Source organism: Drosophila navojoa, chromosome 5, assembly GCF_054131105.1.
Source record: "Drosophila navojoa isolate 15081-1374.11 chromosome 5, UAZ_NAV_1.0, whole genome shotgun sequence".
Classification (NCBI taxonomy): Eukaryota; Metazoa; Arthropoda; class Insecta; order Diptera; family Drosophilidae; genus Drosophila; species Drosophila navojoa.
The window spans coordinates 14,256,416-14,281,998 of record NC_142893.1 but is presented as its reverse complement, the minus strand read 5'-3'; the positions used below and the strand labels follow the sequence as shown (position 1 = coordinate 14,281,998).

Sequence of the window (25,583 nt, the reverse complement as noted above, 5' to 3'; positions counted from 1 at the left end):
TAAACCCAAAATCATATGCCTCTAAAAAATTATAGCTCTTGCCCTTATAGATCCTGAGACTGAGGCGTTCTATATAAATAGACAGACAGACGAACAGAACTAAGTCTAATAATAACAATAATATAAATACTAACAAGTCGCCTCTTTGTTCAATAATGTAAATACTGGAAGAAGCGTAGATTCTGCCACGCCTCTTCTACATCGGTTGATTACTTTTGTACTTAAAGCACTGATATCGTTCTTTAGTTCTTGGTAATTACCTATTTATTATCCTGGGTTAGATAAGCTCTACTCATGTAAGTGCGAGAGTAATGAATTCTTAATAAACCCAGTAAATTGTCATAAATGATTGACTACTAAATACCCTGCAGGATTTTCAAAACCCCTTGCTATTTGACTTTTAATTTGAATTTAAGAAATCTTGGAGTATTCAACTGAAGAATAGTATATAGTGCCATGGCAACCGACGATTAATGTAATGTTTTGTTTATTAATTTGTTTGAAGTGGAACGATCGACTAGGGCTTTCAAGTAAAATGCACTCACTGCGCCAACTTGAGCTCAAGTGGAGGCATAAATATGTCACCTTGCCTCGGAGCTGGTGATAAGGAGAGCGTATAAAAGTGACAGTCGCAGCAACTACCAGAAGTTAGTCCAAGTCCAAGGCAGTCCAAATGAACAAGCTAATAGCTCTGCTGGTCGTTCTCGGCCTGAGTGCTCTCGTTTCGGGCGAGCGTAAGTGAAAAGTGGGCGTGCCGCAGGGCAAGCTAATCAGTCATGAGCCCATATACGTTTCTCTTGAAGGCATTGTCAACTGCTACTGGGGCACCTGGGCGAACTATCGGAGCGGCAATGGCAAGTTCGATGTATCGAACATCGATCCCAATCTGTGCACCCACCTGAGCTACTCGTTCTTTGGCATCAATGACAATGGCGAGATTCAGTCGCTGGATACCTGGCTGGACTATGACTTGGGCTTCATCAGCCAGGCCGTTGGCCTGAAGAGCCAGAATCATAATCTCAAGGTATTGGCCGTGGTGGGTGGCTGGAACGAGGGATCCGTCAAGTATTCGGCCATGGCCCGCGACTGGAACAGGCGCCAAAACTTCATCAACTCGGCACTGAACCTGCTGCGCAACAACGGCTTTGATGGCTTGGATCTGGACTGGGAGTATCCCAATCAGCGTGGCGGCCAGTGGGAGGATCGCTCCAATTTTGTGACTCTACTGCGCGAGCTGAGGGAGGCGTAGGTATTCAGAAATTCATACTTAAGCTCCCATTTGATCTTCCTTTCCATTGTGCCCTCTCAGATTTGCACCCTATGGCTATGAGCTGAGCGTTGCCGTGGGCGCCGGCGAGTCCATAGCCAGCAGCTCCTATGAAATTGCCAATATCGCCCAGCAGGTGAACTTCATCAATGTGATGACGTACGACTTTGCCATGGCTTCCGATGGCCAGACTGGCTTCAATGCGCCCCAGTGGGCCATCGAGAACTCGATCAACTATTGGCTCAACAACGGTAAAGCATTTAGTCAGTGACTATTTCTTCCGTCTAACCTAATGGAACTCTTTTAGGGGCGCCCGCTGATAAGCTTGTGCTTGGCATTGGCACGTATGGACGCAGCTTCCAGCTAGCTGACGCCTCTCAGAACTGGCCCGGAGCACCATGTCGAGGCGAGGGCGGTGCCGGCCCCTTTACGGGCGACGGCGGCTACCTGGGCTACAACGAAATCTGCGTGAACAATTGGCAGACGGTCTTCGACTACAATAACGCAGCGCCCTATGCCTTCTCCGACGATCAGTGGGTCAGCTTCGACAATGTGCTCAGTGTCCAGTGGAAGATGGACTTTGCTCTCTCCAAGAATCTAGCCGGCGCCATGGTCTGGTCCCTGGAGACCGACGACTTCCGTGGCTTCTGCGGCGAGTCATTCCCTCTGCTGAAGACCATCAACCGAAAGTTGCGTTGGTAATGCCATAAGAATGGAAAATTGTAAAATGTGCATCAAATAAATGATACGAAATAAAATCATAATTTTTTGTTTACCAAGTTAATGATATTACTCAAAGTTTAGCTCAGCATTTGATGACTCTCTCATTGGGAATCCAATTTTGAATCGGGAAATACAATAAATATGTTAATAAATATATTTTAATATTGTAATGCAAATTTTAGTTTTAATTTGTATATAAATAATTTAATTTTCTACCACTTTGATTTTTACGCTCTCTCTCTCACACCCTAACACACTCACATCCGCTGTCTCTCTCTTTCTTACTCTTTCTCTCTCTCTAACTCACTCAATCACATTCTCTCTACCCCTCTCTCTATATCTGTCTCTGTCCCACTTCACTATAATCTAATCTCTTCTTAGTTTTCCCTCGTTCCCTTGTATTTAAACTCATATTCTCTCTCTACCATTTTCTCTCTTACTCACTTGCTGCATATTAAGAAAATGATTTATCAGTTATCTTAAAATCTACATCTAATACTTATAATACATATCATATAATCCTTCTGTGTATGTTTGATAAATTTTGATTCTTTTTCTGACGAATGCAATTTTATATCATTTGATGTACCTAAATAGGAAATGTATATCTTTATTTGCCTTGATAAAACTTTTACTAGACAGAATATCAATTTTATTAATAAGCTATTCCTCTTAACTGAAACTAAACCTAACGATAATGTAGACATTGTAGGTGATATTGTATATCGGGAAATGGTCTTATTGTCGATCGAGTAATAGACTCACTATTTATATAGTGATGAGTAGAGTTGTGTCTCAGCTTTCATGGGAAAGATATCGTTATAAGAAGGTTGACCTATTTCATATAATCTTTCTTCGAAGTCCAATCATATTTCATGACAATATTAAAATACCCTCTAGATAGCGTTCATTGAGCTCATGGGTATATAATGCATATTTTAATCGTAGTTTTTAAATATTTCTGCCTGCAATAAATAATTTCCAGGGGGTCCAAAAATCGCTGCATCACTAAAGTATGTTTGTTTTAATAAAGCGGAATGAAGTACTTAGCCGATTTACTCTCTGCTTAATCTCAAGTAGTACTATGTAGGTAGGCACTTGGCATGAGTCAAAATTTAATTTATGCGCATTTTTAATCGAGATTATAAAATGAATGCAATATATTAGGACATTGTTTTTAATGAAGAAAACTTTTATCTACGCAAGGCAAGCGATAAGTAAATAAGGCATGCATAGTAAAATTGATAATGGAACTGATAAGTGAAACGACTATAAAAGATACCACGGCAGGAGCCGACTCACAGAGAAAACATGAATACGCTTGCGTGCTTAGTATTATTTGTTATTTGCCTCGGCCGGATGGCCTCCAGTGACAGTAAGTGCGAATCCCTTTTCGTTTTTAGTTCCTAAATATCATCTGGCTGAAACTTGCAGAGATCCTCAACTGTTACTGGGGCACCTGGGCCAACTATCGTCCTGGAGATGGCAAGTTCGAGCCCTCGAACATCGATCCATTCCTGTGCACCCACATTAGCTACACGTTCTTTGGCATCAGCGACTCGGGCGAATTCAAGTCCCTGGACACATGGCTCGATATGGACGATGGCCTAGGTAAGTACTTGTTGGATATCTCAATGGATTGATCTACAAGACACATACATCATGTGCAGGCTTTATAAGCAAGACAATCGCACTGAAGCAACGGAATCCCAAACTCAAAATATTGGCAGTTGTGGGTGGATGGAACGAAGGCTCCACCAAGTATTCGGCCATGGCTGCTGATCCAGCCAAGCGAGCGACCTTTGTAGCCTCCACATTGGCATTCATTCGGCAACATGGCTTTGATGGACTCGACTTGGACTGGGAATATCCTGGACAACGCGGAGGAAGTTCAGCAGATCGGGCGAACTTCGTAACGCTTCTACGCGAAATTAAAGAAGCGTAAGTGGAAATGTGAATCAACAATAGATATACAAAATATGATATATATTCCGATACAGATTCGATCCTCACGGCCTCGAGCTGGGCATCGCTGTGGGAGCTTCTGAGGCGTCTGCCGCCATTTCCTACGATATTCCTGCAATTTCTGAGCATCTGACATTTATTAATGTTATGACCTACGACTTCCACATGGCAATGGATGGTTACCTGGGATTTAATGCTCCATATCCAGAAGTGGAGAAGTCCATCGATTACTGGCTGAGTAAAGGTCAGTAATGCACTCCAAATAATCTGATTTACTTAAGCTGATCTCTTTAGGTGCGCCGGCTGAGAAGCTAATCCTTGGCATTGGTTTCTATGGCCACAGTTATCAGATGGCGGATAGCTCGCAGAATCAGCCGGGAGCTCCTTGCCGAGGACCCGGAGAAGCAGGACCTTTTACCCGAGAAAAAGGCTTCATGGGCTACCACGAAATATGCCAAATGAATTGGCAGACTGTGTTTGATGGAGAGAGCAAGTCGCCTTATGCATTCAGTGGGGATCAGTGGATTGGCTACGACAATGTCCAGAGCATCGAACTCAAGATGCAATTGGTGCAGTCACGAAACTTGGGCGGCGCTATGACTTGGTCCATCGAGACCGACGACTTCCGCGGGATGTGCGGGGAAACGTATCCGCTGTTGAAGGCAATGAACAGGGGATTGGGAGTGGATGTGGGCAACGGAGGAGGAGGTTCTGGCGGCGGTGGTGGTGGTGGTGGAACAGGCGGTGGTGTAACTGCTGCACCTACACCTAAACCGACTCCTGAAGGCGGCGGCGGCAACGGCAATGGCGGCAACGGCAATGGCGGCAGTGGAGGTGGATCCAGTGAGGGTTGCACGGGAGATGGCTACTTCTGGCAGATTGGGGACTGCAATCGCTTCTATCAATGCGTGAATGGGGCTCGCTACGACTTCAGTTGCGGAGAGGGTCTATATTTTAACCCTGATACACTCAGCTGTGGCTGGCCCGCAGATGTCAATTGCCCCTATTAAGATTCTAAATAAATAAAGAATAAGGCGTAAATATTTTGTTTATATACAATGCTTTCATTTTTAAATAGAGCCAAAATTTTCTACAAAATAAAAAGTAAGATAGATCTAGGACAGGCAATACAAATACACACACACAACAGGGTATACAATGAGAAATGACGACTCTCTATCTGTCCATCGGTTAGCCAGGTGTTCCCAACTGGAGTACCCTGACTTGTTTAATGAAGACTATAGGAGAGATAAAAATATGTTAATGCTATCTTAATGAAAGATGAAAGATTTTATCGGCACAGATTATATGATTAGTCCATGAATGGTTAAGATAATAATGGACCAGATAAGTCAAGAGACTATAAAAGAAGCCACAGAGTGGGCCAAATGCCACAGAAAACATGAATACGCTTGCGTGCTTAGTATTATCAGTTATTTGCCTCGTTCCGTTGGCCTCCAGTGAGAGTAAGTGCGAATTCCTTTTCGTTGTTAATTTATACATATCATCTGGCCGTATCTTGCAGAGATCCTCAACTGTTACTGGGGCACCTGGGCCAACTATCGACCCGGGAAAGGGAAGTTCGACTCCTCGAACATCGATCCATTCCTGTGCACCCACATTAGCTACACGTTCTTTGGCATCAGCAACTCGGGCGAATTCAAGTCCCTGGACCCATGGCTCGATCTAAACAGTGGCCTAGGTAACTCCTTAAGTAAACGGACGGCTGATAGAATCATCAGTAACATAAAAATGCCTTATGTTATAGGTTTTATAAGCAAGACAATTGCACTGAAGCAACGGAATCCCAAACTCAAAATATTGGCAGTTGTGGGTGGATGGAACGAAGGCTCCACCAAGTATTCGGCCATGGCTGCTGATCCAGCCAAGCGAGCGACCTTCATATCCTCCACATTGGCATTCATTCGGCAACATGGCTTTGATGGACTCGACTTGGACTGGGAATATCCTGGACAACGCGGAGGAAGTTCAGCAGATCGGGCGAACTTCGTAACGCTTCTACGCGAAATTAAAGAAGCGTAAGTGGAAATGTGAATCAACAATAGATATACTAGATATGCTATATATCCCGATACAGCTTCGCTCCTCACGGCCTCGAGCTGGGCATCGCTGTGGGAGCTTCTGAGGCGTCTGCCGCCATTTCCTACGATATTCCTGCAATTTCTGAGCAGCTAACATTTATTAATGTTATGACTTACGACTTCCACATGGCAATGGATGGTTACCTGGGATTTAATGCTCCATATCCAGAAGTGGAGAAGTCCATCGATTACTGGCTGAGTCAAGGTCAGTAAAGCACTCCAAATTATTTCGTTTACTGATCTTGATCTGTTTAGGTGCGCCGGCTGAGAAGTTAATCCTTGGCCTTGCATTCTATGGCCACAGTTATCAGATGGCGGACAGCACGCAAAATCAGCCGGGTGCACCTTGCAGAGGACCAGGAGCAGCCGGACCTTACACTCGCGAGCGAGGTTTCATGGGTTACCATGAAATATGCCAAATGAACTGGCAAACTGTGTTTGATGGAGAGAGCAAGTCGCCTTATGCATTCAGTGGGGATCAGTGGATTGACTACGACAATGTCCAGAGCATCGAACTCAAGATGCAATTGGTGCACTCACGAAATTTGGGCGGCGCCATGACTTGGGCCATCGATATCGACGACTTCCGCGGGATGTGCGGCGAAACGTATCCGCTATTGAAGGCAATGAACAGGGAATTAGGAGTGGATGTGGGCAACGAAGGAGGCAGTGCTGAACCTACACTTAAGCCAACAACGACTGCGACTTCAACGGCAGCTCCAATTTCGACTAGAACTCCAACTTCGACCCCTACTCAGACTCCAACTGCAGCTCCAACTCTAACTCCGACTGCAACTGCAACTACGACTCCGCTTTGGACTCCGACTGCAACTCTGCCACCGGAAGCGACTGAGAGCTGTGCAAGAAATGGTTTCTTTATGCAAAAAGGCGACTGCAATCGATTCTTCAGGTGTGTGAATGGAGCTCGCTACAACTTTACTTGCCCGTCAGGTTTATACTTCGATATTAAGACGAATATCTGTAATTGGCCTTCATTAGTCAACTGTCCATATTAATTGTCAACTGGAAAAAAGCAAGAGTGGACATAGAAATAAAAAACTAAAATATTTGTTTAATTTGTGTAAATCTGACATCTTTGATTTATTTGTTTCTATTATCCAATTACACACTGTTTTAGGAAATGTTATTTACAGGACATGTTAACGATTTAAAATGTAGTTAAATCTTAACAGCCCTTTATAATTACTAAACTGTTAGAATTAGTCATTAACTTCTAATGTATATAATTTTGAAGCACTGGTCTATAATTTAATGCGCGGCAACATTTAAAAACCATAACAGAGAATAGAATAATGTCCTAACATTAATACTAATTTGGTATTTTTAACAGCACTGTAAAGTAACACGACTGTTATACTCAAAAAGGCAGCGGCGTCAAAAATAATTGTCGGCTTCTTTGAACGCGCGTAAGCTGACGTCTCTTTTGAAAATCTATTTGTAAAGTGAATAATTGTCAGATTTTGTAAAATAAATATCAGGACATAAGGACAAGTAAGTGTTGACAGCAATTGTAGGCATGTGAACAACGAGATTGGATTAAATTACAGATGCAACTTCAGAATGTCAACGTCATCGATATCCTCCAAATTGAGCCTCTCGCTGGGCGAGCAGCAGCTGGCCAAATTGACTAATGAGTCGGCAGAAATACGAATGCGTGCATTGGAGCAAATTGAAACGCGTTTCATACGTTGTCTGCAGCACGGCGAGCCAATTAACTTTAAGCCCGTGCTGCTGCTCAAGCAACTAATACGCTGGTTTGGCTACACACCGCCAGCTGCTCCGGATCGTGTGCTAGCCCTAGTGCTCGAGCTGTTGCGATCGGATTACTGTGAGGCTGTGGTCAACAAGATTCCTTGCCATCGCCTGGTAGCCGAGCTGAATAAGATACGAAAGATACTTCAAAATGTGGAGTCAAAACGTGCTATGGAACTGCTGGACAATTTACTGAACCTGGTGCCTTACCTCTACAAGGAGTTTAATATCACTCCCATTAACAGCAACCCTAATGGGAATACCAACAATAGTTCGGGTATGTTGCCTTATAAAAGATAATGATGCTAGGTATATGATATGCGGTTCGCTTCAGCAGGTGAATCCCGCGAGTGCAACAGTGAAATGGAATTGTTTTCCTTGGAAAACTTTAATATTGGCCCCGAAGACTTTGAAACGGCCTGGTCGTGCGCTAGCCGCGATGATGTGGCCACGATGAAGACCCTCAACGACACTTTGACGATTGGCAACGACGTACAGCTGCAGGAGAATTTGACCAACATTCAAATCAAATTATGCGACTATCCAGCCGAACAACTATTTCAGGATCCGTATATATTCCTTCAATTGCTGCACGTGCAGCAGTTGCAGGCGGATGCAACACTGTGGCACGCCAGCCGGGCGCTGTTGACCTTCATCAAGCTGCTGCAGCATCGTCTGCGCGTGCGCAAGGACTCGAATGACACTGGCTTTAGTGTCAAGACCTACGCTACGAAGCCTCGTCAATTGCGCGTTACGAGCGTATTGGGCTTGCTGCTGAATGGCTGCATGGAGCTGCTTGGACCACCGCTGATGGAGCATTGCGGTCACAATTGGCATCTGATCGAGCTGAGTTTTGAGACGATCAGAACCTATGATCAGCTGGGTGCTACAATACCTGAAAGTGTTGTGCAGCGACTGGGACTGATTGTGCCCAAGCTGATACGCTACTGCGTCAGCTTCGATGTGAGCCTGCCCAGCGAGATACCGGGCTTGGTGAAAAGGCTGATGATCCCCCGGCTAGAGTCGGTGATCTTCAATGGACTGCTCTTGGATGTTATTGCATTGAGCTTGAAGAACAGTGGGGGCGTTTCCAAGCCCGCCGCCCGGTCGTTGCTGCAGCCACTAATTGTGGACATTTCATACCTGTCCTGCATGCCCGAGCGCATGAAGGCGTTGTGCGACGTCTGCGGCATTGTTTGCCCCGAGACGGCGATCGATGAACAGAATATGGTGCGCATCAAAGAGGCCCTCGGCATGGGCCTGTCCCAGTTGGTGGATGAGATAAAACTGACGGCCATGGAGTTGCTGCAGAATCAGAGCAAAATATGTCTGGTGCTGCTGCTTATGGGCAGCGAGTCCCTGATGTCGGCACTGATCAAGGCGATTGTCAAATGTACCAGCTTCTACATAGCCAAGCCCGAGCTGCGGAAGGAGGCGGAGTCGCTGCTGCATACGCTGTTCGACCTGCCCAACGAAGAGTTGCGCAACTCGGCCTTGCGCCAGCTCAAGCAGCCCGTTGTCGAACACTTTCACGCCTTCATGAACGGCACCAACTACTTGGCCGGCTGCAACAACCTTGAGCTGGCCAGAAACCATATTCTCGGCCTGCCCATGAGCTCGGAGCTGTTGCGCAAGCTGTTCGTGGTGGGCTGGCGGCCCGAACCGTCGGACCAGCTGCAGCAATGGTGCGTCGACTACATGATAATGGTGGTGGGGCTGGCCAAGCTGGTGCCCTCCAAGGACTTTATTCAACTGTTTAAGATGGTAATACCTGTAATTCCGATTATCGTGTGTCGCGCCATCAACCACTACCAGCTGGAGAACATGCTCTGGGAGCTATTCGATCCGGATAGCGAAGTCTTGGAGCCGCCGCAGTCGTTGCGCGGCAATGTCTGTTACCTGTATCATCCGGATGCCAAGTATCGCAAGGAAGCCATCGGTCGGATTGGCTACGTTCTGGTCTGGCAGGACCATCAGCACAAGTACCGCCCGGCCATGGACAAGCTGTGCCTCGAGTTGATTGGCCACGACATCTGTCTCATCAGGCCGCCGGTCAACTACTACAACATCTTCAGCGAGCGCTCGCAGTTGCCCTTTCAGCGCAGTATGGGGACATTGCTGCGTCTGCTGGAGACACCAGATCTGAAGCCGAGCATTCGCAAGTCCACGCTGATTCAGCTGAACGCGCTGATGCACAGCTGGGAGGCTGTACACTATTTCACCACCTGCGAAGGCGCCTTTGTGCTCTGCCTGAGGGCGCTCCACGATCCGCTTGTGCGCGACGCAGCCGGAGGCAATGAGGAGGTTGAGACACTGATGCCGGCAGTTAGCATCATACTGCGAGTGCTCTTCCGCAGCGAGCGATTCCGCAAGGAGTTCAAGCACAACGCCGAGATGATCGTCTGTCTGCTGCGCTGCCTCTTCCTGATGCCGCACGAGATGCAGCTGCGGGCCGAGGTGAGCATCTGCATCTTTACGCTGCTCTTCCATGAGCACGTGACGCCAAAAGAGAATTGCCTCAAGCTGGACGTGGATCTCTCGGCCATGATGGTGCCGGTCACCTACGAGGTGGACCACACCGCACCGCTGACAGCCGCCACCGAGGGACTGGAGCTGCAGAAGTCCCTCTTCGTGAAGCACTTTGAGAGCAATGCGGCCATCGAGTCCCAGCACTGGCGCCTCTTTGTGGCGAACAGAGTCTGCGGCTCGCCGAAGAATCTGTCGCTGTCCGTCGTCGGCGCAATGGACATCAGGGATGCGCTGAAGCTGAAGCCAGCCGATGTGGCTCTCGTGCAAGCGACGCTCGTGCACGAGCAGCTGGAGAAGCAACTGATCGCTGCCAATAACTGCAGCAGCCACGTGACGCTGCAGCAGCTGGTCGCCAGCGTGCAGCTGTTTCTGGTGCTCCTGCGCAGGGAGGTGGAGCCGGCCCAGTGCACCGCCCTGTGGAAGCTGATGCATCGGTATGTGCGGCTCACGCCCGGCAACAGTGACGATGTCATGCTGTACACTGCGCTCCTGGAGCTGTGCCTGACCTGCTTGCGTCACAGACTGCCCGAGGTGATGGACGGTCTCTCGAACGCCCTCGAGACCGATCCGCATCACAGTTTCCGGGAGATCCTGCGCGACGACACTGTCTCATTGAATCTGTTGAGCCTGGTCACCGAGTGCCTGGTGCAGCTATTGAACTACCAGCGACTGCAGCCCACCCTCAGCTGGCCCACCAAACTCTTCGAAGAGCTGAGCAATCGGGCGCGTTCGCTCTTCGAGCAGCGCAAGCTGCAGCATGTGCGCTGCATCTTGGGCGTGCTGCGAGAGCTCAGCGAGCAGCCGCTGCAGTTGGATGGCGGCCAGATAGAGGTGAGCAGAGATTTAACCCAGACATGGGTATATAATTAAAGTATCTCATTTCTCATTGCAGCCCTACTATCAGCACTATATGCAGCTGTCGAGCAACCTGCGCACCTGCACGCAAACCGGCGCCCAGTGGCAGCGCGATTGTCTGTTGATCGTCTGCCAGATGCACGCCATGGGCAAGCAACTGGGCGCGCCGTGCTCCAAGGCGCAGGGCGAAAATAAGGTGCTGCGCTATCTGCTGGGCCTGTGCAGCCACCCGGACACGGAGGTGCGCGCGCTCGCCTGGGTGGCAATAGCCAATTGGATCAGAAATGCCGCCAGTAGCATGACCAGAGTTTTGATCGCTTTCCAGGACTTTCTGCCGGGTGGGGTGGCTGCGTGCTGCCTCACCACGATGCTCGACGATCACGAGGCGTTGCTGGTGCGCGAGCTGGCGGGACGCGTGTTCGAAATGCTGATGCACAATGTTGGAGCATCTGGATGCAATGAGCTGTTCAAATATCACTCGTACCTGAAGCACGGCCAAAAAGCGATTATGTGGATGCAGCTGTCGCCAGAGAGGCAGCGGGCATCTGGACGGAAATCGTCGTTCGATCTGATTAGCTGCTACACCAGCATTTGTGCTAAATTGATCCACCTGGACCCCGACTGGAGTGCCGTGCTCTGCAACCATCCCTTCTTCAATGCACTGAGCGACATCCTGAAGATGCCCACGCCCCCGCAGCACCTGCTCAGCTCCTACGTGGAGCTGTGCGCTGGCCACATTTGCAAGCTGTACGCGATGTGCTATCGGCGGAACTTTGATTGCCTGCAGCGCGGCATTTGCCGCGATCCGGTGCTACTGAAGAACTTCCTCTCCCTGATTAACAATGTGCTCGATGCTGAGAACCACATCGTAGAGATTCTGAAGCTCCTAATGGTGTTCTGCAAGGATGCGAATGCCTATGGCTTTCTCTGCGAACAGTTTAGGGAATGTCCCGAGCTGTTGTTTGATCTGCTGCTGTATGGCCTGAATGTGAACTATCTGGACTCCGAGGTCCAGCAGTACACGTTAGCAGCGATCTCGCTGCTGCTGATAAAGGCACAAGACGCGCCAAAGGAGCTCAACTTGCTGCTCGTGTTCGAGGCATATGTGGAGGACACGCGCACCGCCGGCGACGACAAGAAGACGGAGAAGCCCAACGCCAGCGATGACAAGGAGAACAATACAAATGAGTTGAATAAGCAATTCATGGCGATCAGCCTGAAGCACTTGACCAAGAAGAAAATCCTCGAGGGCAAAGGCAACAAATCGGCGGCAAAGGCGAAGGAGCCGATAAATGCCGCCGTTTTCCTCTATCACAGCCTGGACCAGCTGTTCGCGCAAGTCTTCCCGTCGAAGACGTATAGCTTTCTGGTAGCTCCCAAGCCGCTGCATATTCAGGTGTGCGAAGTGCTGGGCAATTTGCTAAAGCTATCGGCCTGGGCCGTGGACGCTGCGCGCCAGTGCAAGCTGCTGGAGCGCGTCCTGCATCTGCTGGAGGCGTTCCTCGACGACAACAGCATTGGCAATGCCACGGTCTATGTGCGGCGCGTCGGTGCCCACAAGTCGCGCGACATTATCAACAATCTACTGGTGCTGCTCAACCTGCTGATGCACTGGCACAACTCGCCGAATGCCGCCGTCACGGATCTCGTGACGGCCGCCCGATTCGTCCGCGTGATCGTTCGCATGTGGCCCTGGCTCTCGCATTCGGCCGTGCTGAAGCACATGATAGTGCGGCTGACCACGCTGCTCACCGAGCTCTCGCTCGAGATGTGCAAACAGACGTCGCTGGTGCTGTCGGGCCAATCGCACTCGCTGCTCCAGCTGATGGTGCGCGTGGCGGACCATGAGACGACCAAGAAGGAGGGCCCCGGCGCCGCCAATCCGGAGTTTGCCAAATTCAGCTCGGACTCAATCCTTGAGGCCGCACTGCGCGTCATGATCAACTGCTGCTCGTGCGCCGAGGGGCGTCTGAGTCTGGGCAAGATGCGTGTGCTGGACATGTTCGATACGATCATGCCGGCTACTGGCAGCAATCCGAACAAGGTCAAGCCGGAAGCCTTACTCAACTGGATTGCGTTTTGGGAGGTGTTCTCCCGTTACGAGCTCGGCTACAAGGTCTGCCACCTCCAGGGGCTGCTCCATCTGGTGCGTCGCTCGCCCCCGCTGAGCATGCTGCGGCTGCGCTGCCTCCGCATCGTGCGCAACATGTGCTTCAACAATCACAATCGCATGCTGCTGGTCAACATGACGAGCTTCACGGACTTTCTGCGCGACATTGTCTCGCAGCCGGTGCAGGACGGCGGCGGTGGCGGCGACACCAGCATCAACTCCTACGTGGAGCACCATATGATGGTCCTCTGCCTGTGGAAGCTGTTCGGCTTCAGCGCCAAGTGTCGCGCCATGCTGCGCGGCACCAAACTACTCAAGCAACTGACCATACTCTCGGATCATCTGGCCTCTCTCGAAGCGGACCGTCCCGAGCAATTCAAATCGGTGCCCTTCGCTGTCGAACTGAAGGATCTGCTGGGCAAGCTCTTCAATTCGCTGGAGGCTTAACCGACCAAAAATAACTACTCTGCTTAAACCAAACACTTGCATTTTCATGTTATGAATCGAAACTTAATTTTTTTAAAACCGTTAACTTTTTCTTGACCAATTTCCATTTGTATTAATTGACAACCGAACTGAATATGCAAAGAAATATATGAATTACAATACTCGTTCAATACTAACCCAGGCAAAGTCTAATTTCTACATGTTACAGTACTAATTTAGTTATAAAGTCTTTACATATAGAAATACTATGAATTATGTGATGATAACAACTTACTTTGATATATTATTATTATTGTTTTTGTTTATTTCAGTTTATTTTCGTTTAATGTCCTAACCCTATAAATCATTATTATTTTAGTCTGTTATTTTTTTGTTTAATATTATATTTTTGTAAGTATTTGTATAAATTTGAATGCTTCAATATTTTGTACTTAAATAAATACATTTTTTAGACCAAGTTCAACAGGTTTCATATTGGCAACAACCGTTAAAATTTACATTCAAAATAAAGAAACACTGAACTTTTCTAAAGCTAAAGACTTTTCATTTAATTCAATTTCAATTTAGCATTTCTCTGCACAAGAAAAATCACATAAATATCACAGTTTCATATATTTCTCATAACATAGGATAAAACATAGAAAATCCTTCATCTGATCCTCTTCTAGCATGCCGAAGTAAAGCTAATGACGTGTATGGTTCTGCCTCCTTTGGTTTTTCGGCTTTACAGTTGGGAATTGTATGAGTGGAACTTCAAAAACTTCATAAAGTTTGGTACTTTTTATTGATAATCTGGATACGTAAAAGTTGTATGCAGCACTCGCTTCAACCTACTGAACGAGCATATGGAAGCGACCATCGCTTTTATACCCTCGACTAGAATCTGATGTAAGCAACTGCAGAGAGTAAATAGAGAGAGAGAATTCTTTTTAATGGACGAATCACAGCTAGCCAATGTCGAGACCCATCTGGTATACTTAGTATTAGTGATCGAACACCTTTGTGTAATATATGTTTAACTAGTTATGAATACATTTATAGAAAATATATTTATATTTTCACTTACATATATGTACATGCATATGTATATTAGATAAAACGAAATATTATATTATTTTTATTTTGTATATTATTATTATTATTAGGTATAATTTAATTCAATTTGAAAATATTAATACCAAAATAAAAAAAAAATAATAATAGTATTAATAATATATGTATATAAATAAAACGAAATATTATATTATTTTTATTTTGTATATTATTATTAGGTATAATTTAATTCCATTTGAAAATATGAATACCAAAATAAAATAAAAATAATAATAATAATAATAATAATAATAATAATAATAATAATAATGATAATAATAATAATAATAATAATAATAATAATAATAATAATAATAATAATAATAATAATAATAATAATAATAATAATAATAATAATAATAATAATAATAATAATAATAATAATATTGTATTAATAATCAATGATAAATGCAAACAGTTTACTCCCTGAGAACTGTACAGTGGCGGCAATAAAAGTAGGCATACCTAAAAATGTGCTGCATATGTGTTTGAATTGCAGCGCTCAAACCTGAGCAACGACATTTGTAATTGTGTTAGGAGAGGAACAGCTGCCTAGGAGGCGCTCATAGGTAAATTGGCTCTCTATGGCATCGCAGTGATTGATCAATTGGAGCTGATTAAACATTAAGCGAATACTATGCAGAGCCGATGCGCCTCTCATGTCTCTGCATTAACACCTATACAACTATACAGATGTCGGATGTACATATACATACATACATACATATATATATCTTTGAGTCCTGGCATAACTCTATAGTGCCTACCAAAAAGCACATTGGCTGACTTTTTTTGCTGAGTTATAAAAAAAAGAGGATTAAATCAATAAAAGAAATATTAATATGTATATGTGCATGTGTATATATTATATTCTGAACAAATCCATATTTTATAAACAAGAATAATAATATTTTACTATAGAATATCTACATTAAATTCTCATTTAGACTTTGCAAGGCATTTACAAATTTCATTTGTCTTCTTTATATCTGAAATAATTAATTTTACATTTAATATTTTAAATATACACTAATTTTGATTAATATTAAATTTCATGCTATATTTCTTTATAAATTTTAAACAAATGTTTTGTTTGCATTGCAGCAGCAATTAATTATAATTAATGTCCGCTCGCCGTGTGGGAGTGGGTGTGAGCCGATCCAGTCTGATCTTTGTCTAGATTTTCTATTTCAATATTTGCCACGTGTCGGCGTTTAATTAAGCTTGCTGCTGCTGCTGCTGCTGCACTTCAGCCACGCCCATTTCCTCTTCTATTCTAATTTATGTAGATTTCTCAGTTGCTTTACATCAATTTCAGTAGCGGAAACATTTCTGCTTCTTGATGGCTGCGACAAATGCGAAGCATCACAAAAGTATATTTGGACACACGTGGCAGGTGTCAAAGCGAAGCGACGTTCATTGCGGCAGCAACAAGTGGCCAAAGGCCCCAAAACAAAGTCAAAATAGGAAACAAATCAACAACAAAAACAACAACAACAAGAAGAAGAGCTGCCATGCGAATGGCGTTAAGTTTTCACACAGCTGTGCAACAAATGAAACTTGTCAAACATTTACATGCATCACTCAACATCATTTACACCCACACACACACACTCACGCACACATACATGTGACGCCCGCGATTCTCCAAAATCTTTATAGCAAAAATTCCCAATTTTGTGAACTAAAGCAAAGAAGCGAAAAGAGTTAACTGAGTCAAGCAGCTAAAAAGGGGAAAAAAATAATAAAAAAAATAATAAAAAATAATAATAATAATAAAAAAAAAACTGGTGTTGCTAAAAAGCATAAAAAACGTTTCTGTATCATATTTTTTTAACGTGCGAAAAGCGCAGCGCTAGCAATAGCACAGTGGTCTGAAATGTACATATGTGAACTGGTGAAATATTGTACATGCTCTCCTAGAGAATATGTATGATTACTTATATGTGAGTTTAAGAAAAGGAAATAAGTCTGTGAAGTACATACATAAATATATATATTTTATATACACAAAAATAAAACTGAATATTTATCTAGATTTATTGTAAAAAGCTATACCATAAGCGTGAGTCCTAATCTTAAGTTTCGATTTCTTGTTATGATAAATTAAATGTATTCATTTATAATAATTATAGATATATATAAATAATTAAAACAATGACGAAATAAACTTAAGAATTTATTAATTAGAATAAATATTTTAATACTATCCTAAAATTCATACATATACAAATTGATATACCTTCTATATTCATATTTTATATATATATATATTTATATGTATGTCTATACAAATGCTTAAATTAACTTTTATTGAAGCAATCGAACATTCTGTTAAGCTCCTAGGGCATTTGATCTTCGGCAACATGCAGTAAGTCTTCTTTATATGTATATATGCACATTAATATTATTAATATTATTATTAATGCCACAACTTTTAGTTATATGTATTACCAAAAACCAGCAACAACAGTTGAATGGATGCCCAGTTACTAAGGGTCACAGTCTAAATTTCATAACTGGTTGCGTCGGCAGCGCAAACGCGTCGCGCAGTCAACGTCAACATTGACACCGACGCCGATGCCGACGGCGATGCCGACAGTGACGGCGACGTCAACGCCGACGCACAGGTTGGAGCGGCTCATGCGCTCGCTCGCTCGCTCGTTGCGGCGGGGTTTCGTCTCTGGCTGCCGCTCCATTCGATACGCGTCTGTTGCGAGCGCCAGTCGCAGTCGTCGCGAGTGTTGAGCAGCGGCCCAGCTAAACGGAAACCTGATTTCAAACTAATCAAAGAAAACACCAAATTTATGAAACATAATTTTATTTAATGCAAATTAATTAAGGGCTGCATAACGAATGCTCGAATCAGAAAAAAAAAACAAAGAAATGAAAAGAAGTTAAAGAATAAATTAAATACAAAATTCATTAACTTTTGCTGCTGCAGCAGATTTTACAAGACGTCAACGCTAGGTGGCGCCATCTACAGTCTCGTTCTGCTGCAAAACAAGGAAAGTGGTTGCCATAGGTGTGCGCGGGTGTGCGTGTGTGCGTACAAGTGTGTGTTTAGTGTTGTGTTATTAAGTGCACTACTCCATCAATTTAGCTGATTACAACGCTTGGGAATAGCTAAAGTAATGCACTCAAATACCTGAGTGGTAATTACATATCTATATACACAACATATGTATCTATGTACATATATGTATATAAATCCATCAGATAAAGGAATACTTCATTAGACTTCAAGGTAAGCCGCTAATGTAATTTATAGCCAAGATCAGTTAATCAAAGCCCCATAAAAGTTTAATCTGCTACGATAAGTGCGTAATTATAAAGCGATCTGAATTTGATGCAGAAATTGCCAATAGCAGCTACGATAAGGCAACAATTTGGGTAAATAACAGCCGAAGAAGAAGAGGCATACGTTGAAAATATGTACCACTGACCAGAGAACACACTCTGGTCAGTGTATGTACATAAATAAACAATTCAAATTGTGCTAAGCACCTATTGACAAACTGGCTTAAAACTTGAGCTCATTAGCAAACAAATTTAACTGCCAAAATAGATATAGGTATGCTACATATTAACTAAAAGACAAACATAGTTAGTCATAGTGTACATATATAAATGTGTAGATGATATATATAGATATATACTAGACTATGTGAGCTAAAGGTGTGCTTGAGGAAAATATGAGGAATGACAGCTGAGTAAAAATACATGATAAATTATAATAAAATATGCATTTAATACGAAAAAATTATATCGAAATATATCATTTTGTATTATTATATGCATATCTTAGGGGTTCTCTATATACAAACCCTTTCTATATAATAACCCTAACACATTTCTAGTCTGAGAGTAATAAAATATACATTTAATACGACAAAATTATATCGAAATATATCATTTTGTATTTTCATATGCATATCTTAGGGGTTCTCTATATATAAACCCTTTCTATATAATAACCCTAACACATTTCTAGTCTAAGAATAATAATATATGCATTTAATACGACAAAAAATTATACAAAAATATATCATTTTGTATTTTCATATGCATATCTTAGGGGTTCTCTATATATAAACCCTTTCCATATAATAACCCTAACACATTTCTAGTCTAAGAGCCGCTTCTTTAGCCCCACTTCTCATCTCCCAGCCTGACTTTCAGCTCAAATTAAACATTTATCAATGCAAATATTTACAAAATATGCGAGTTTATCGTAGATCCGATACCGGAGATATCTGTGCTAGACTTTTGAAATACCCAGCTCTCAGCTCGCGTCTGTTTACAGCGCAGACTTGCGCCTCTACCATATATAGATAAGCGTGCAGAAAACAAAAGTATCTGCAGCACTTTGATTTTCCCATTTTATCACAAACTGCGCAAATTAGATAAGATATGGCTATACACACATACATACACACTTAGGTATATTTATATACATATATGTATGTATATCTATATGCTTGTTTGCTCCAGTTTCGGTAGAGCCGATAAAATTGTTATTTCCCATTTAGCTTGATTTGTTCATTCACATGCAAAAGCGCAATCAATGTGGACACAGCTCTCGGCTTGCTCCTAGCCATATAATATGCATGTGGTTTGGTCAGATAGTGTAGTACTCTATATGGCTGCACACATGCACATGTATGTTGTCGCGGCTTGGCCTCTCATTTGCTTTCCATGACAACCTCGCCGGGCATAACAAGTCCAGCCAAAAGTTGTTTGCCAAATGACAACAACAACAGCCGGCTGCGTTGGGCAACTCCCCAAAGGACGTTCAGCTGGGTGGTGTGCGGCGGTTGCCAGGGCGCCGCCCTCAATGCCTGGCGTCATGCTACCAATTTAGCCAACTGCTCGCGACTTGTTCCTAGAACTTTCGCTGCCTTCTTCGTGTTTAATCGATAGCCTGGAAAATGTGTGTTTACTGCTTGTTGGGGGTTTTCCAGCTGGCTAATTGCAGATCATATCAATTTATTTGGCTCAAAGGGAGCGACAGAAAGAGAGAGAGCGAGAGAATGAGAGAGAGAGAAGGAGGCTGAGTAGATGCGGGTGGCCTGTGATTTGTGGCTGCTTTTTGCTTGACTTTGGGTTTGAGTTTATGTTAATTAGCTCGACGTCTAGCTGCGACGCAATTGAAAACAAATGTAACAAGGTCTTGTAAAAGTGCCTAACGTGTATATTACTACACATATATGTATATATAGCTATATAAATAAATCACATGTATTTAGGTTTACGTGCATTGTGTTCGAGATGGGCTTGGGAAAAATTTGTGTAAGCTTTGCCTAATAAATAAACATATTTCAATTTGCATACAGATTCACAAAATATATGTATATCTATTGCAAATGCTGTGCAACACCTCACTAATTCACTAATTCTTACCCAAATCAATCACTCGCACTATAAATATTTAAAGTTAGATCAACTTTGCTCCATCTTTGATTTCTAGTTTATAGACAAGAGTCTTAAATACATTTCTCAAGCTCGATGATTGCAGAAAGTGCCTTTCAAAAACGAACAACAACAACAACAACGAATCCATTTGGTAACGCAAATATTGCTGTAGTCAGTCAGTCAGTCCGATGTATATAGTATTCCGTGCATATTTGCAACGCTCCAAAAAATCCAATAAACGGCAATCGCAGCAGAAGGCAGCGAAATGCTTTGCATGCCCACAACACCATGCACATACATATGTTGCCATCAGCCATCAGCCATCAGCATATTTGCATACATACTTGTACATATATGTATGTGTATATACATTTGAAGCATTTACAACTAGGTACGAAACGGGCTAGGCACATTCAAGTGCAATTAACATCAAATCTCAAGCATCTTTGCTGTTTAACATCTGAGGTTGAGTTTTTTGTTGTGTCTACTCTATTGACAAGTCGTCAAAGTCGTCAAAGTCTCTAAGTCGTAGTCGTAGTCGTAGTCGTAGTCGTAGTTCAAGTCAGACTCCGATATCTAATGCTTAGTAATGCTTAGTGTAACAACTCATAGCACGCGACTCTGAAAACGCCTCAGAAAATGCTTTTCAATTGTTTCACTCCCGCTAAATTTGTGTTTAACCTTCACGAGCGTGACGACTTTCAAGCAGAGACTCAGACTCAGCCTCAGTCTCAGTCTCCGACTCAGCCTCAGTCACAGTTTATACAGCCAGATTCTGAGCGGCAAAAACACGAAGCCAGCTCGAGTGCCTGCTAAATGACATCAGCATTTGGTGGCGAGAACAAAAGCACGCTTCCATATCTTGGGGATGGACGCGGCGCGGGTAAAGCACACAGAATACAGAGAGAAAAAAAAAAGTATCTTAAAAGTATCTTGGTTTGCATATCGCACACAGTCGACAGGTGCCCAAGATTTCTATGTCAGTGAAAGCCGCAAAAAAGCAAAACAAAAAATCGCTCAAGGTGGCTTCATCATCTGTTTCTGCTTCTTCTTCATCATCTGGCTTTTTGTTTCTTACTGTTCATTCATAATTTATATTAATTATAAATTGTAAAACAAAAGCCACATCGGCAGCTGTGACTTCTCCTCAGCTGATTTGCGGTTGGTCGTAATGCGAGTCGGCGCATGTGCAGCTAATTGATCGTTGACTAAACGTGCGGCCGAGTGGAAATGCCTCAAGTTACCTGCCAAAGCCGATAATATACTATAATCTAGTATTATATTATAGTATACCCGCAATTAGGCGGGCAATTAAGCGAAGCTTTTCCTCAAGCGAGCTGACACATGACAAATTGTTTGTTTGCTGTTCCCGTTGATTGGCCAGAAAACAATTTTAATTGCTCCTTAACTGATCCCAATGAAAAACGAATGAAAATCTATAAAAATACATTTAATTGTGTGTATAGCAGCCCGCTCAACTTGGGTATTTCCTCAATTTTTAAAGGATAAATAAACTGATTAAATTTGTTGTGCCTCTTTGTTTTTTGTTAAATACGTTGGTATACAATATAAGTTGTACATAAAATATTTTAAAATTTCTGTTCAGAAAATATTGGCAATATTTATTAAAAATTATTAAAAAATATTTAATTATTATATTAAATTATTATATATATTTAAAAAATATATATAGTATAAAAAGCTATTTTAAAGTCTTGTTGTAATATATAAAAATATAAACTATCATTACTTTTAATATATAAAAATATAAACTATCATTATTTTTTATATATAAAAATATAAACTATCATTACTTTTTATATATAAAAATATAAACTATCATTATTTTTTATATATAAAAATATAAACTATCATTAATTTTTATATATAAAAATACTAATATATAAAAATATAAACTATCATTATTTTTAGCTTGAATTGCTTTTAGCAAAATTAAATTATATTTTGATTACATTTTTTTATTATGAGAATTCAGCTGTATGATTTATCATTTTTATAATTACTTTAAGATTTTAATCTAACAATTAATTTACCGTTCGTTTTTATTTATAGCTGTTTAGAGATTTTATGATTAATACCCCACACACAGCTTTTTTTGCTGTAAAGTTCATTGAATTTTTGTTATTTTTGTAAAATTAAAAAATAAATAAATAAATAAATAAAAGCAATTCATGGTACTAAAAAGAATTTATATATATAAAAAAAAAAAAAAATTATATTTGTATAAAACTAAAAACTAATAATAATTAAACGGTAAACAAAAATTATAGATAAACGCCGTGTTCTCAAAGCAATTTGGGGCAAACATTCATTCGTTTAGATGATGTTCAGATAATCAGTCAGACTACCAGATATACAGATTTTACCAATTTATATATACACATTTCTAGTCTTTATCTTTGGTGTTAGAGCAACTTGAATCTATTTTTATATTTTTGGTATTTTTCTTTTATGCGCAAGTACTTCAAATTCCATACAGTCAAACACCAAATGTTTACCTCGTAAATTTTCAATAAAATTCGATTATTTTTCATTTTTGAACACTCTAAAATGTCAACAATTCGATTTAGTTACGCAATTGCTTATCTACTCCATAAAGTCTGATAAAAACACAGAAAAAACGTAGCTCACACTGCTTATCGCAATTGCGACTCGGGCTACACATGATATGAGTGCAACATGTGGCAAGCCTTATAGAGCAGAGTGCTCCCTCCCTCCAACCATCAGTCACTGGTAAAGTGACACCAGAGACGACAAGCCCACGTGACCTTCAGATATGTGTCCATGTCGAGTGTGAGTTGTTGTTGTTGTTGTTGTAGTTGTTGTTTCTCATTATCGTGCTCGTTCTCGTTCTCGTTCTCGTTCTCGTTCTGGTTCTGGTTCTGGTTCTCTCTTTTAGGTTAACTGTGCCAAGCTGAAAGTGATGCCAGAAGTTCGCTCGAAGGTGAAACTTGGCCAGTTGGAACGCACCTGCTGCACTTTGGAGACCAACACAGAGAGCAGAACGAGCCGCGACAAACGTCTGCCATGTTTAGAGCTTGAGCTCTTTTTGCTTGGCTCAGCGCTTGGTCAACGATCTCCCCACAGTGCTCCAGTTACTTCATGTGACATTGAAAGATCTTTGCAAGCCTCTCTACTAATTGCTTGCCATGAATTGAGCCATAAGCCACAAACTTCAGCTCATTTCTTGGCCAGACTTGTCGGCGTTCATTCAAAAATATCGAGCAAGGCGCGTGCTCAAGCTCTAAGCTTGACTTCTGTGTGTGTGTGTGTGTGTGTGGGTGTAGAGGTTTTTAAAATATAAAAAAATTCACAAAAATATAAAGCTGAACTAAAGTAAAAGAGTCTCAGATTTCAATTAAATTTCATGCACGTCAACGTCTTGGCATTCGCTGAGTGGGCGGCATTAAAAATGCCATTAAAAACATTAGCTAAATATGGAAAAAGCTCAATGAATCAACTGCTGATATCTTTGTGTGTAAATTTTATTTTATGTATACATTTTCAGCTTAAAAATTGAATTTATTATTAAGTGAAATTACCCAAAAATATTTTATAATAATTTCAATTTTATTTCCAGCCTGCCAATGAAATTATTCTATATTGAAAAATCTTTTCCTTGTTGACAAAACAAAAGTTTAGCAATTATTTCATTAAAATTGTTTAATGCTGTTTTTGTAAAATGATGTAAATCGAAATTCTTATGTATAAATTTCTTTAGTAAATAACTTCTTCAATTAATTAGTTTTTTTCTAATACAGTAAAACAGCAAAAATATATTTCTGTTATCATTTACTCTACTATCTATTACCTATTAAATTGAAGTATTGATTCTTCCATTGAGTCAGCCATTAAAATGTTTTACAAATATCTCCCAGCAGCTCAGCGACATTATCTAAGCAAACTACTCAGCTGTGCATATATGCATAGAACTCTTATTTATATAGTAATATCATTTGAACTCTGCGCCTTTCAAGTGGTTTTCTAACTCTTATACATGCCCAGAGCCGAGGCCAGTCTTGACTATCAGCTCAGCTCTCGGTTCGCAGCTCTCTCAGTTAGTCATTTGGCGCATTCGATTGGTATTCTAGGCACGTACATCTCCCATACAGAGCTGCCCCCCATGCCCGATATGGCATATCATATACGGTATACACACACGTATATACATATATATATATATGTGGTATATATGAGTGAGTGCTCCATTCATATGCATAATTAAATCAAGACACTTGCGCATATTGCCGCTAAATGAAACGAGATATTTTTATGATTGCGGCGCAAAAAACAAATAAAAAAGAAAAACCTTTCAACTCGAATTATGCATATTGAGCATTAGGTATTAGGCATATAAATATTTGGTTTTACCTAACTAAGTGTTATTGGCATAAATTAAGATACAGATGTAGCAGCTGTTCCCCGGCTGAACGAGTTCGACAACTAAATATGACAGTCAAACAAAATCGAGTATAGATTCTCAGAAAATTATCATAGAATTATAGAAGCAAACGTTTAAGTTGAGCGAAGCTGAGAGAGATGCTTTAAGGCAAGGCGGCAAATGGAAATATATAAAAAAAATTAATAACAATAAAATAAACTTATAAACTTAAAACAGATATCTAATAAATTAAAGATTAAATTGATTAAAAATGAAAGAGTTTTGAAAGTCTAGAAAAAACAAATAATAATAAATATTAATGTACATATATATAACATAGCAATATTGCTTATTAATATTATTATTTAAATTTTTTAAAACATGTATATTAATTTATTACATACATCAATATTTATGTATATTTAAATTAAAGTATTATAGTATTAATAAAAATTTTGTATGGCTATTTTATTATTAATTTAATTTATTATTATTATTTATTATAAATAAAAATAAATATTATTGTACATATATAAAATAGCATATTGCTTATTAATATTATTATTATAATTTTTAATATATGTATATTAATTTATTACATGCATCAATATTTTTGTATATTTAAATTAAAGTATTATAGTATTAATAAGAATTTTGTATGGCTATTTTATTATTAATTTAATTTATTATTATTATTTATTATAAATAAAAATAAATATTATTGTACATATATAAAATAGCATATTGCTTATTAATATTATTATTATAATTTTTAATATATGTATATTAATTTATTACATCCATCAATATTTATTATAGTATTAATAAGAATTTTGTATGGCTATTTTATTATTAATTTAATTAATTATTATTATTTATTATAAATAAAAATAATTATTAATG

At 41.2% G+C, this 25,583-nt stretch overlaps 5 protein-coding genes across 5 annotated transcripts in view; all 5 read left to right on the top strand.

The window, feature by feature from the left end:
* Positions 1-591: 591 nt before the first annotated feature.
* On the top strand, positions 592-2,031 carry Cht9 (Chitinase 9). The gene is made up of 4 exons (XM_018106841.3): positions 592-734; positions 804-1,245; positions 1,310-1,518; positions 1,575-2,031. The coding sequence occupies exons 1-4, from the start codon at positions 674-676 to the stop codon at positions 1,967-1,969; spliced, it is 1,107 nt and encodes a 368-aa protein (XP_017962330.1). The 5' UTR covers positions 592-673; the 3' UTR covers positions 1,970-2,031.
* Positions 2,032-3,210: 1,179 nt separating this feature from the next.
* LOC108655123 (chitinase-3-like protein 1) lies at positions 3,211-5,014 on the top strand. Its single transcript, XM_089260816.1, has 5 exons — positions 3,211-3,365; positions 3,425-3,601; positions 3,661-3,931; positions 3,991-4,199; positions 4,250-5,014. The coding sequence occupies exons 1-5, from the start codon at positions 3,302-3,304 to the stop codon at positions 4,963-4,965; spliced, it is 1,437 nt and encodes a 478-aa protein (XP_089116942.1). The 5' UTR covers positions 3,211-3,301; the 3' UTR covers positions 4,966-5,014.
* Positions 5,015-5,219: 205 nt separating this feature from the next.
* On the top strand, positions 5,220-7,101 carry LOC149091067 (chitinase-3-like protein 1). Its single transcript, XM_089260815.1, has 5 exons — positions 5,220-5,421; positions 5,481-5,657; positions 5,724-5,994; positions 6,054-6,262; positions 6,313-7,101. The coding sequence occupies exons 1-5, from the start codon at positions 5,358-5,360 to the stop codon at positions 7,071-7,073; spliced, it is 1,482 nt and encodes a 493-aa protein (XP_089116941.1). The 5' UTR covers positions 5,220-5,357; the 3' UTR covers positions 7,074-7,101.
* A 333-nt stretch (positions 7,102-7,434) lies between these two features.
* ana3 (rotatin homolog anastral spindle 3) lies at positions 7,435-13,947 on the top strand. Its single transcript, XM_018106324.3, has 4 exons — positions 7,435-7,569; positions 7,626-8,107; positions 8,168-11,190; positions 11,252-13,947. The coding sequence occupies exons 2-4, from the start codon at positions 7,639-7,641 to the stop codon at positions 13,769-13,771; spliced, it is 6,012 nt and encodes a 2,003-aa protein (XP_017961813.1). The 5' UTR covers positions 7,435-7,569; positions 7,626-7,638; the 3' UTR covers positions 13,772-13,947.
* Positions 13,948-17,549: 3,602 nt separating this feature from the next.
* The window catches only part of LOC108654786 (uncharacterized), a 30,616-nt gene continuing 22,582 nt past the window's right edge, over positions 17,550-25,583 (top strand). Inside the window, exon 1 of the mRNA XM_018106326.3 lies at positions 17,550-18,110. The gene's annotated coding sequence lies outside the window, so the exon portion shown is untranslated. The remainder of the gene's footprint in view (positions 18,111-25,583) is intronic.

Coding starts and splice junctions, on each gene's coding strand:
- Cht9 (XM_018106841.3), top strand. CDS start 674: ATGAACAAGCTAATAGCTCTGCTGGTCGTTCTCGGCCTGAGTGCTCTC. Junction 735..803: donor TGCTCTCGTTTCGGGCGAGC/GTAAGTGAAAAG, acceptor TTTCTCTTGAAG/GCATTGTCAACTGCTACTGG. Junction 1,519..1,574: donor CAACTATTGGCTCAACAACG/GTAAAGCATTTA, acceptor GAACTCTTTTAG/GGGCGCCCGCTGATAAGCTT.
- LOC108655123 (XM_089260816.1), top strand. CDS start 3,302: ATGAATACGCTTGCGTGCTTAGTATTATTTGTTATTTGCCTCGGCCGG. Junction 3,602..3,660: donor CGATATGGACGATGGCCTAG/GTAAGTACTTGT, acceptor CATCATGTGCAG/GCTTTATAAGCAAGACAATC. Junction 3,932..3,990: donor CTACGCGAAATTAAAGAAGC/GTAAGTGGAAAT, acceptor ATTCCGATACAG/ATTCGATCCTCACGGCCTCG.
- LOC149091067 (XM_089260815.1), top strand. CDS start 5,358: ATGAATACGCTTGCGTGCTTAGTATTATCAGTTATTTGCCTCGTTCCG. Junction 5,422..5,480: donor TCCGTTGGCCTCCAGTGAGA/GTAAGTGCGAAT, acceptor CGTATCTTGCAG/AGATCCTCAACTGTTACTGG. Junction 5,995..6,053: donor CTACGCGAAATTAAAGAAGC/GTAAGTGGAAAT, acceptor ATCCCGATACAG/CTTCGCTCCTCACGGCCTCG.
- ana3 (XM_018106324.3), top strand. CDS start 7,639: ATGTCAACGTCATCGATATCCTCCAAATTGAGCCTCTCGCTGGGCGAG. Junction 8,108..8,167: donor GAATACCAACAATAGTTCGG/GTATGTTGCCTT, acceptor TCGCTTCAGCAG/GTGAATCCCGCGAGTGCAAC. Junction 11,191..11,251: donor TGGATGGCGGCCAGATAGAG/GTGAGCAGAGAT, acceptor TTCTCATTGCAG/CCCTACTATCAGCACTATAT.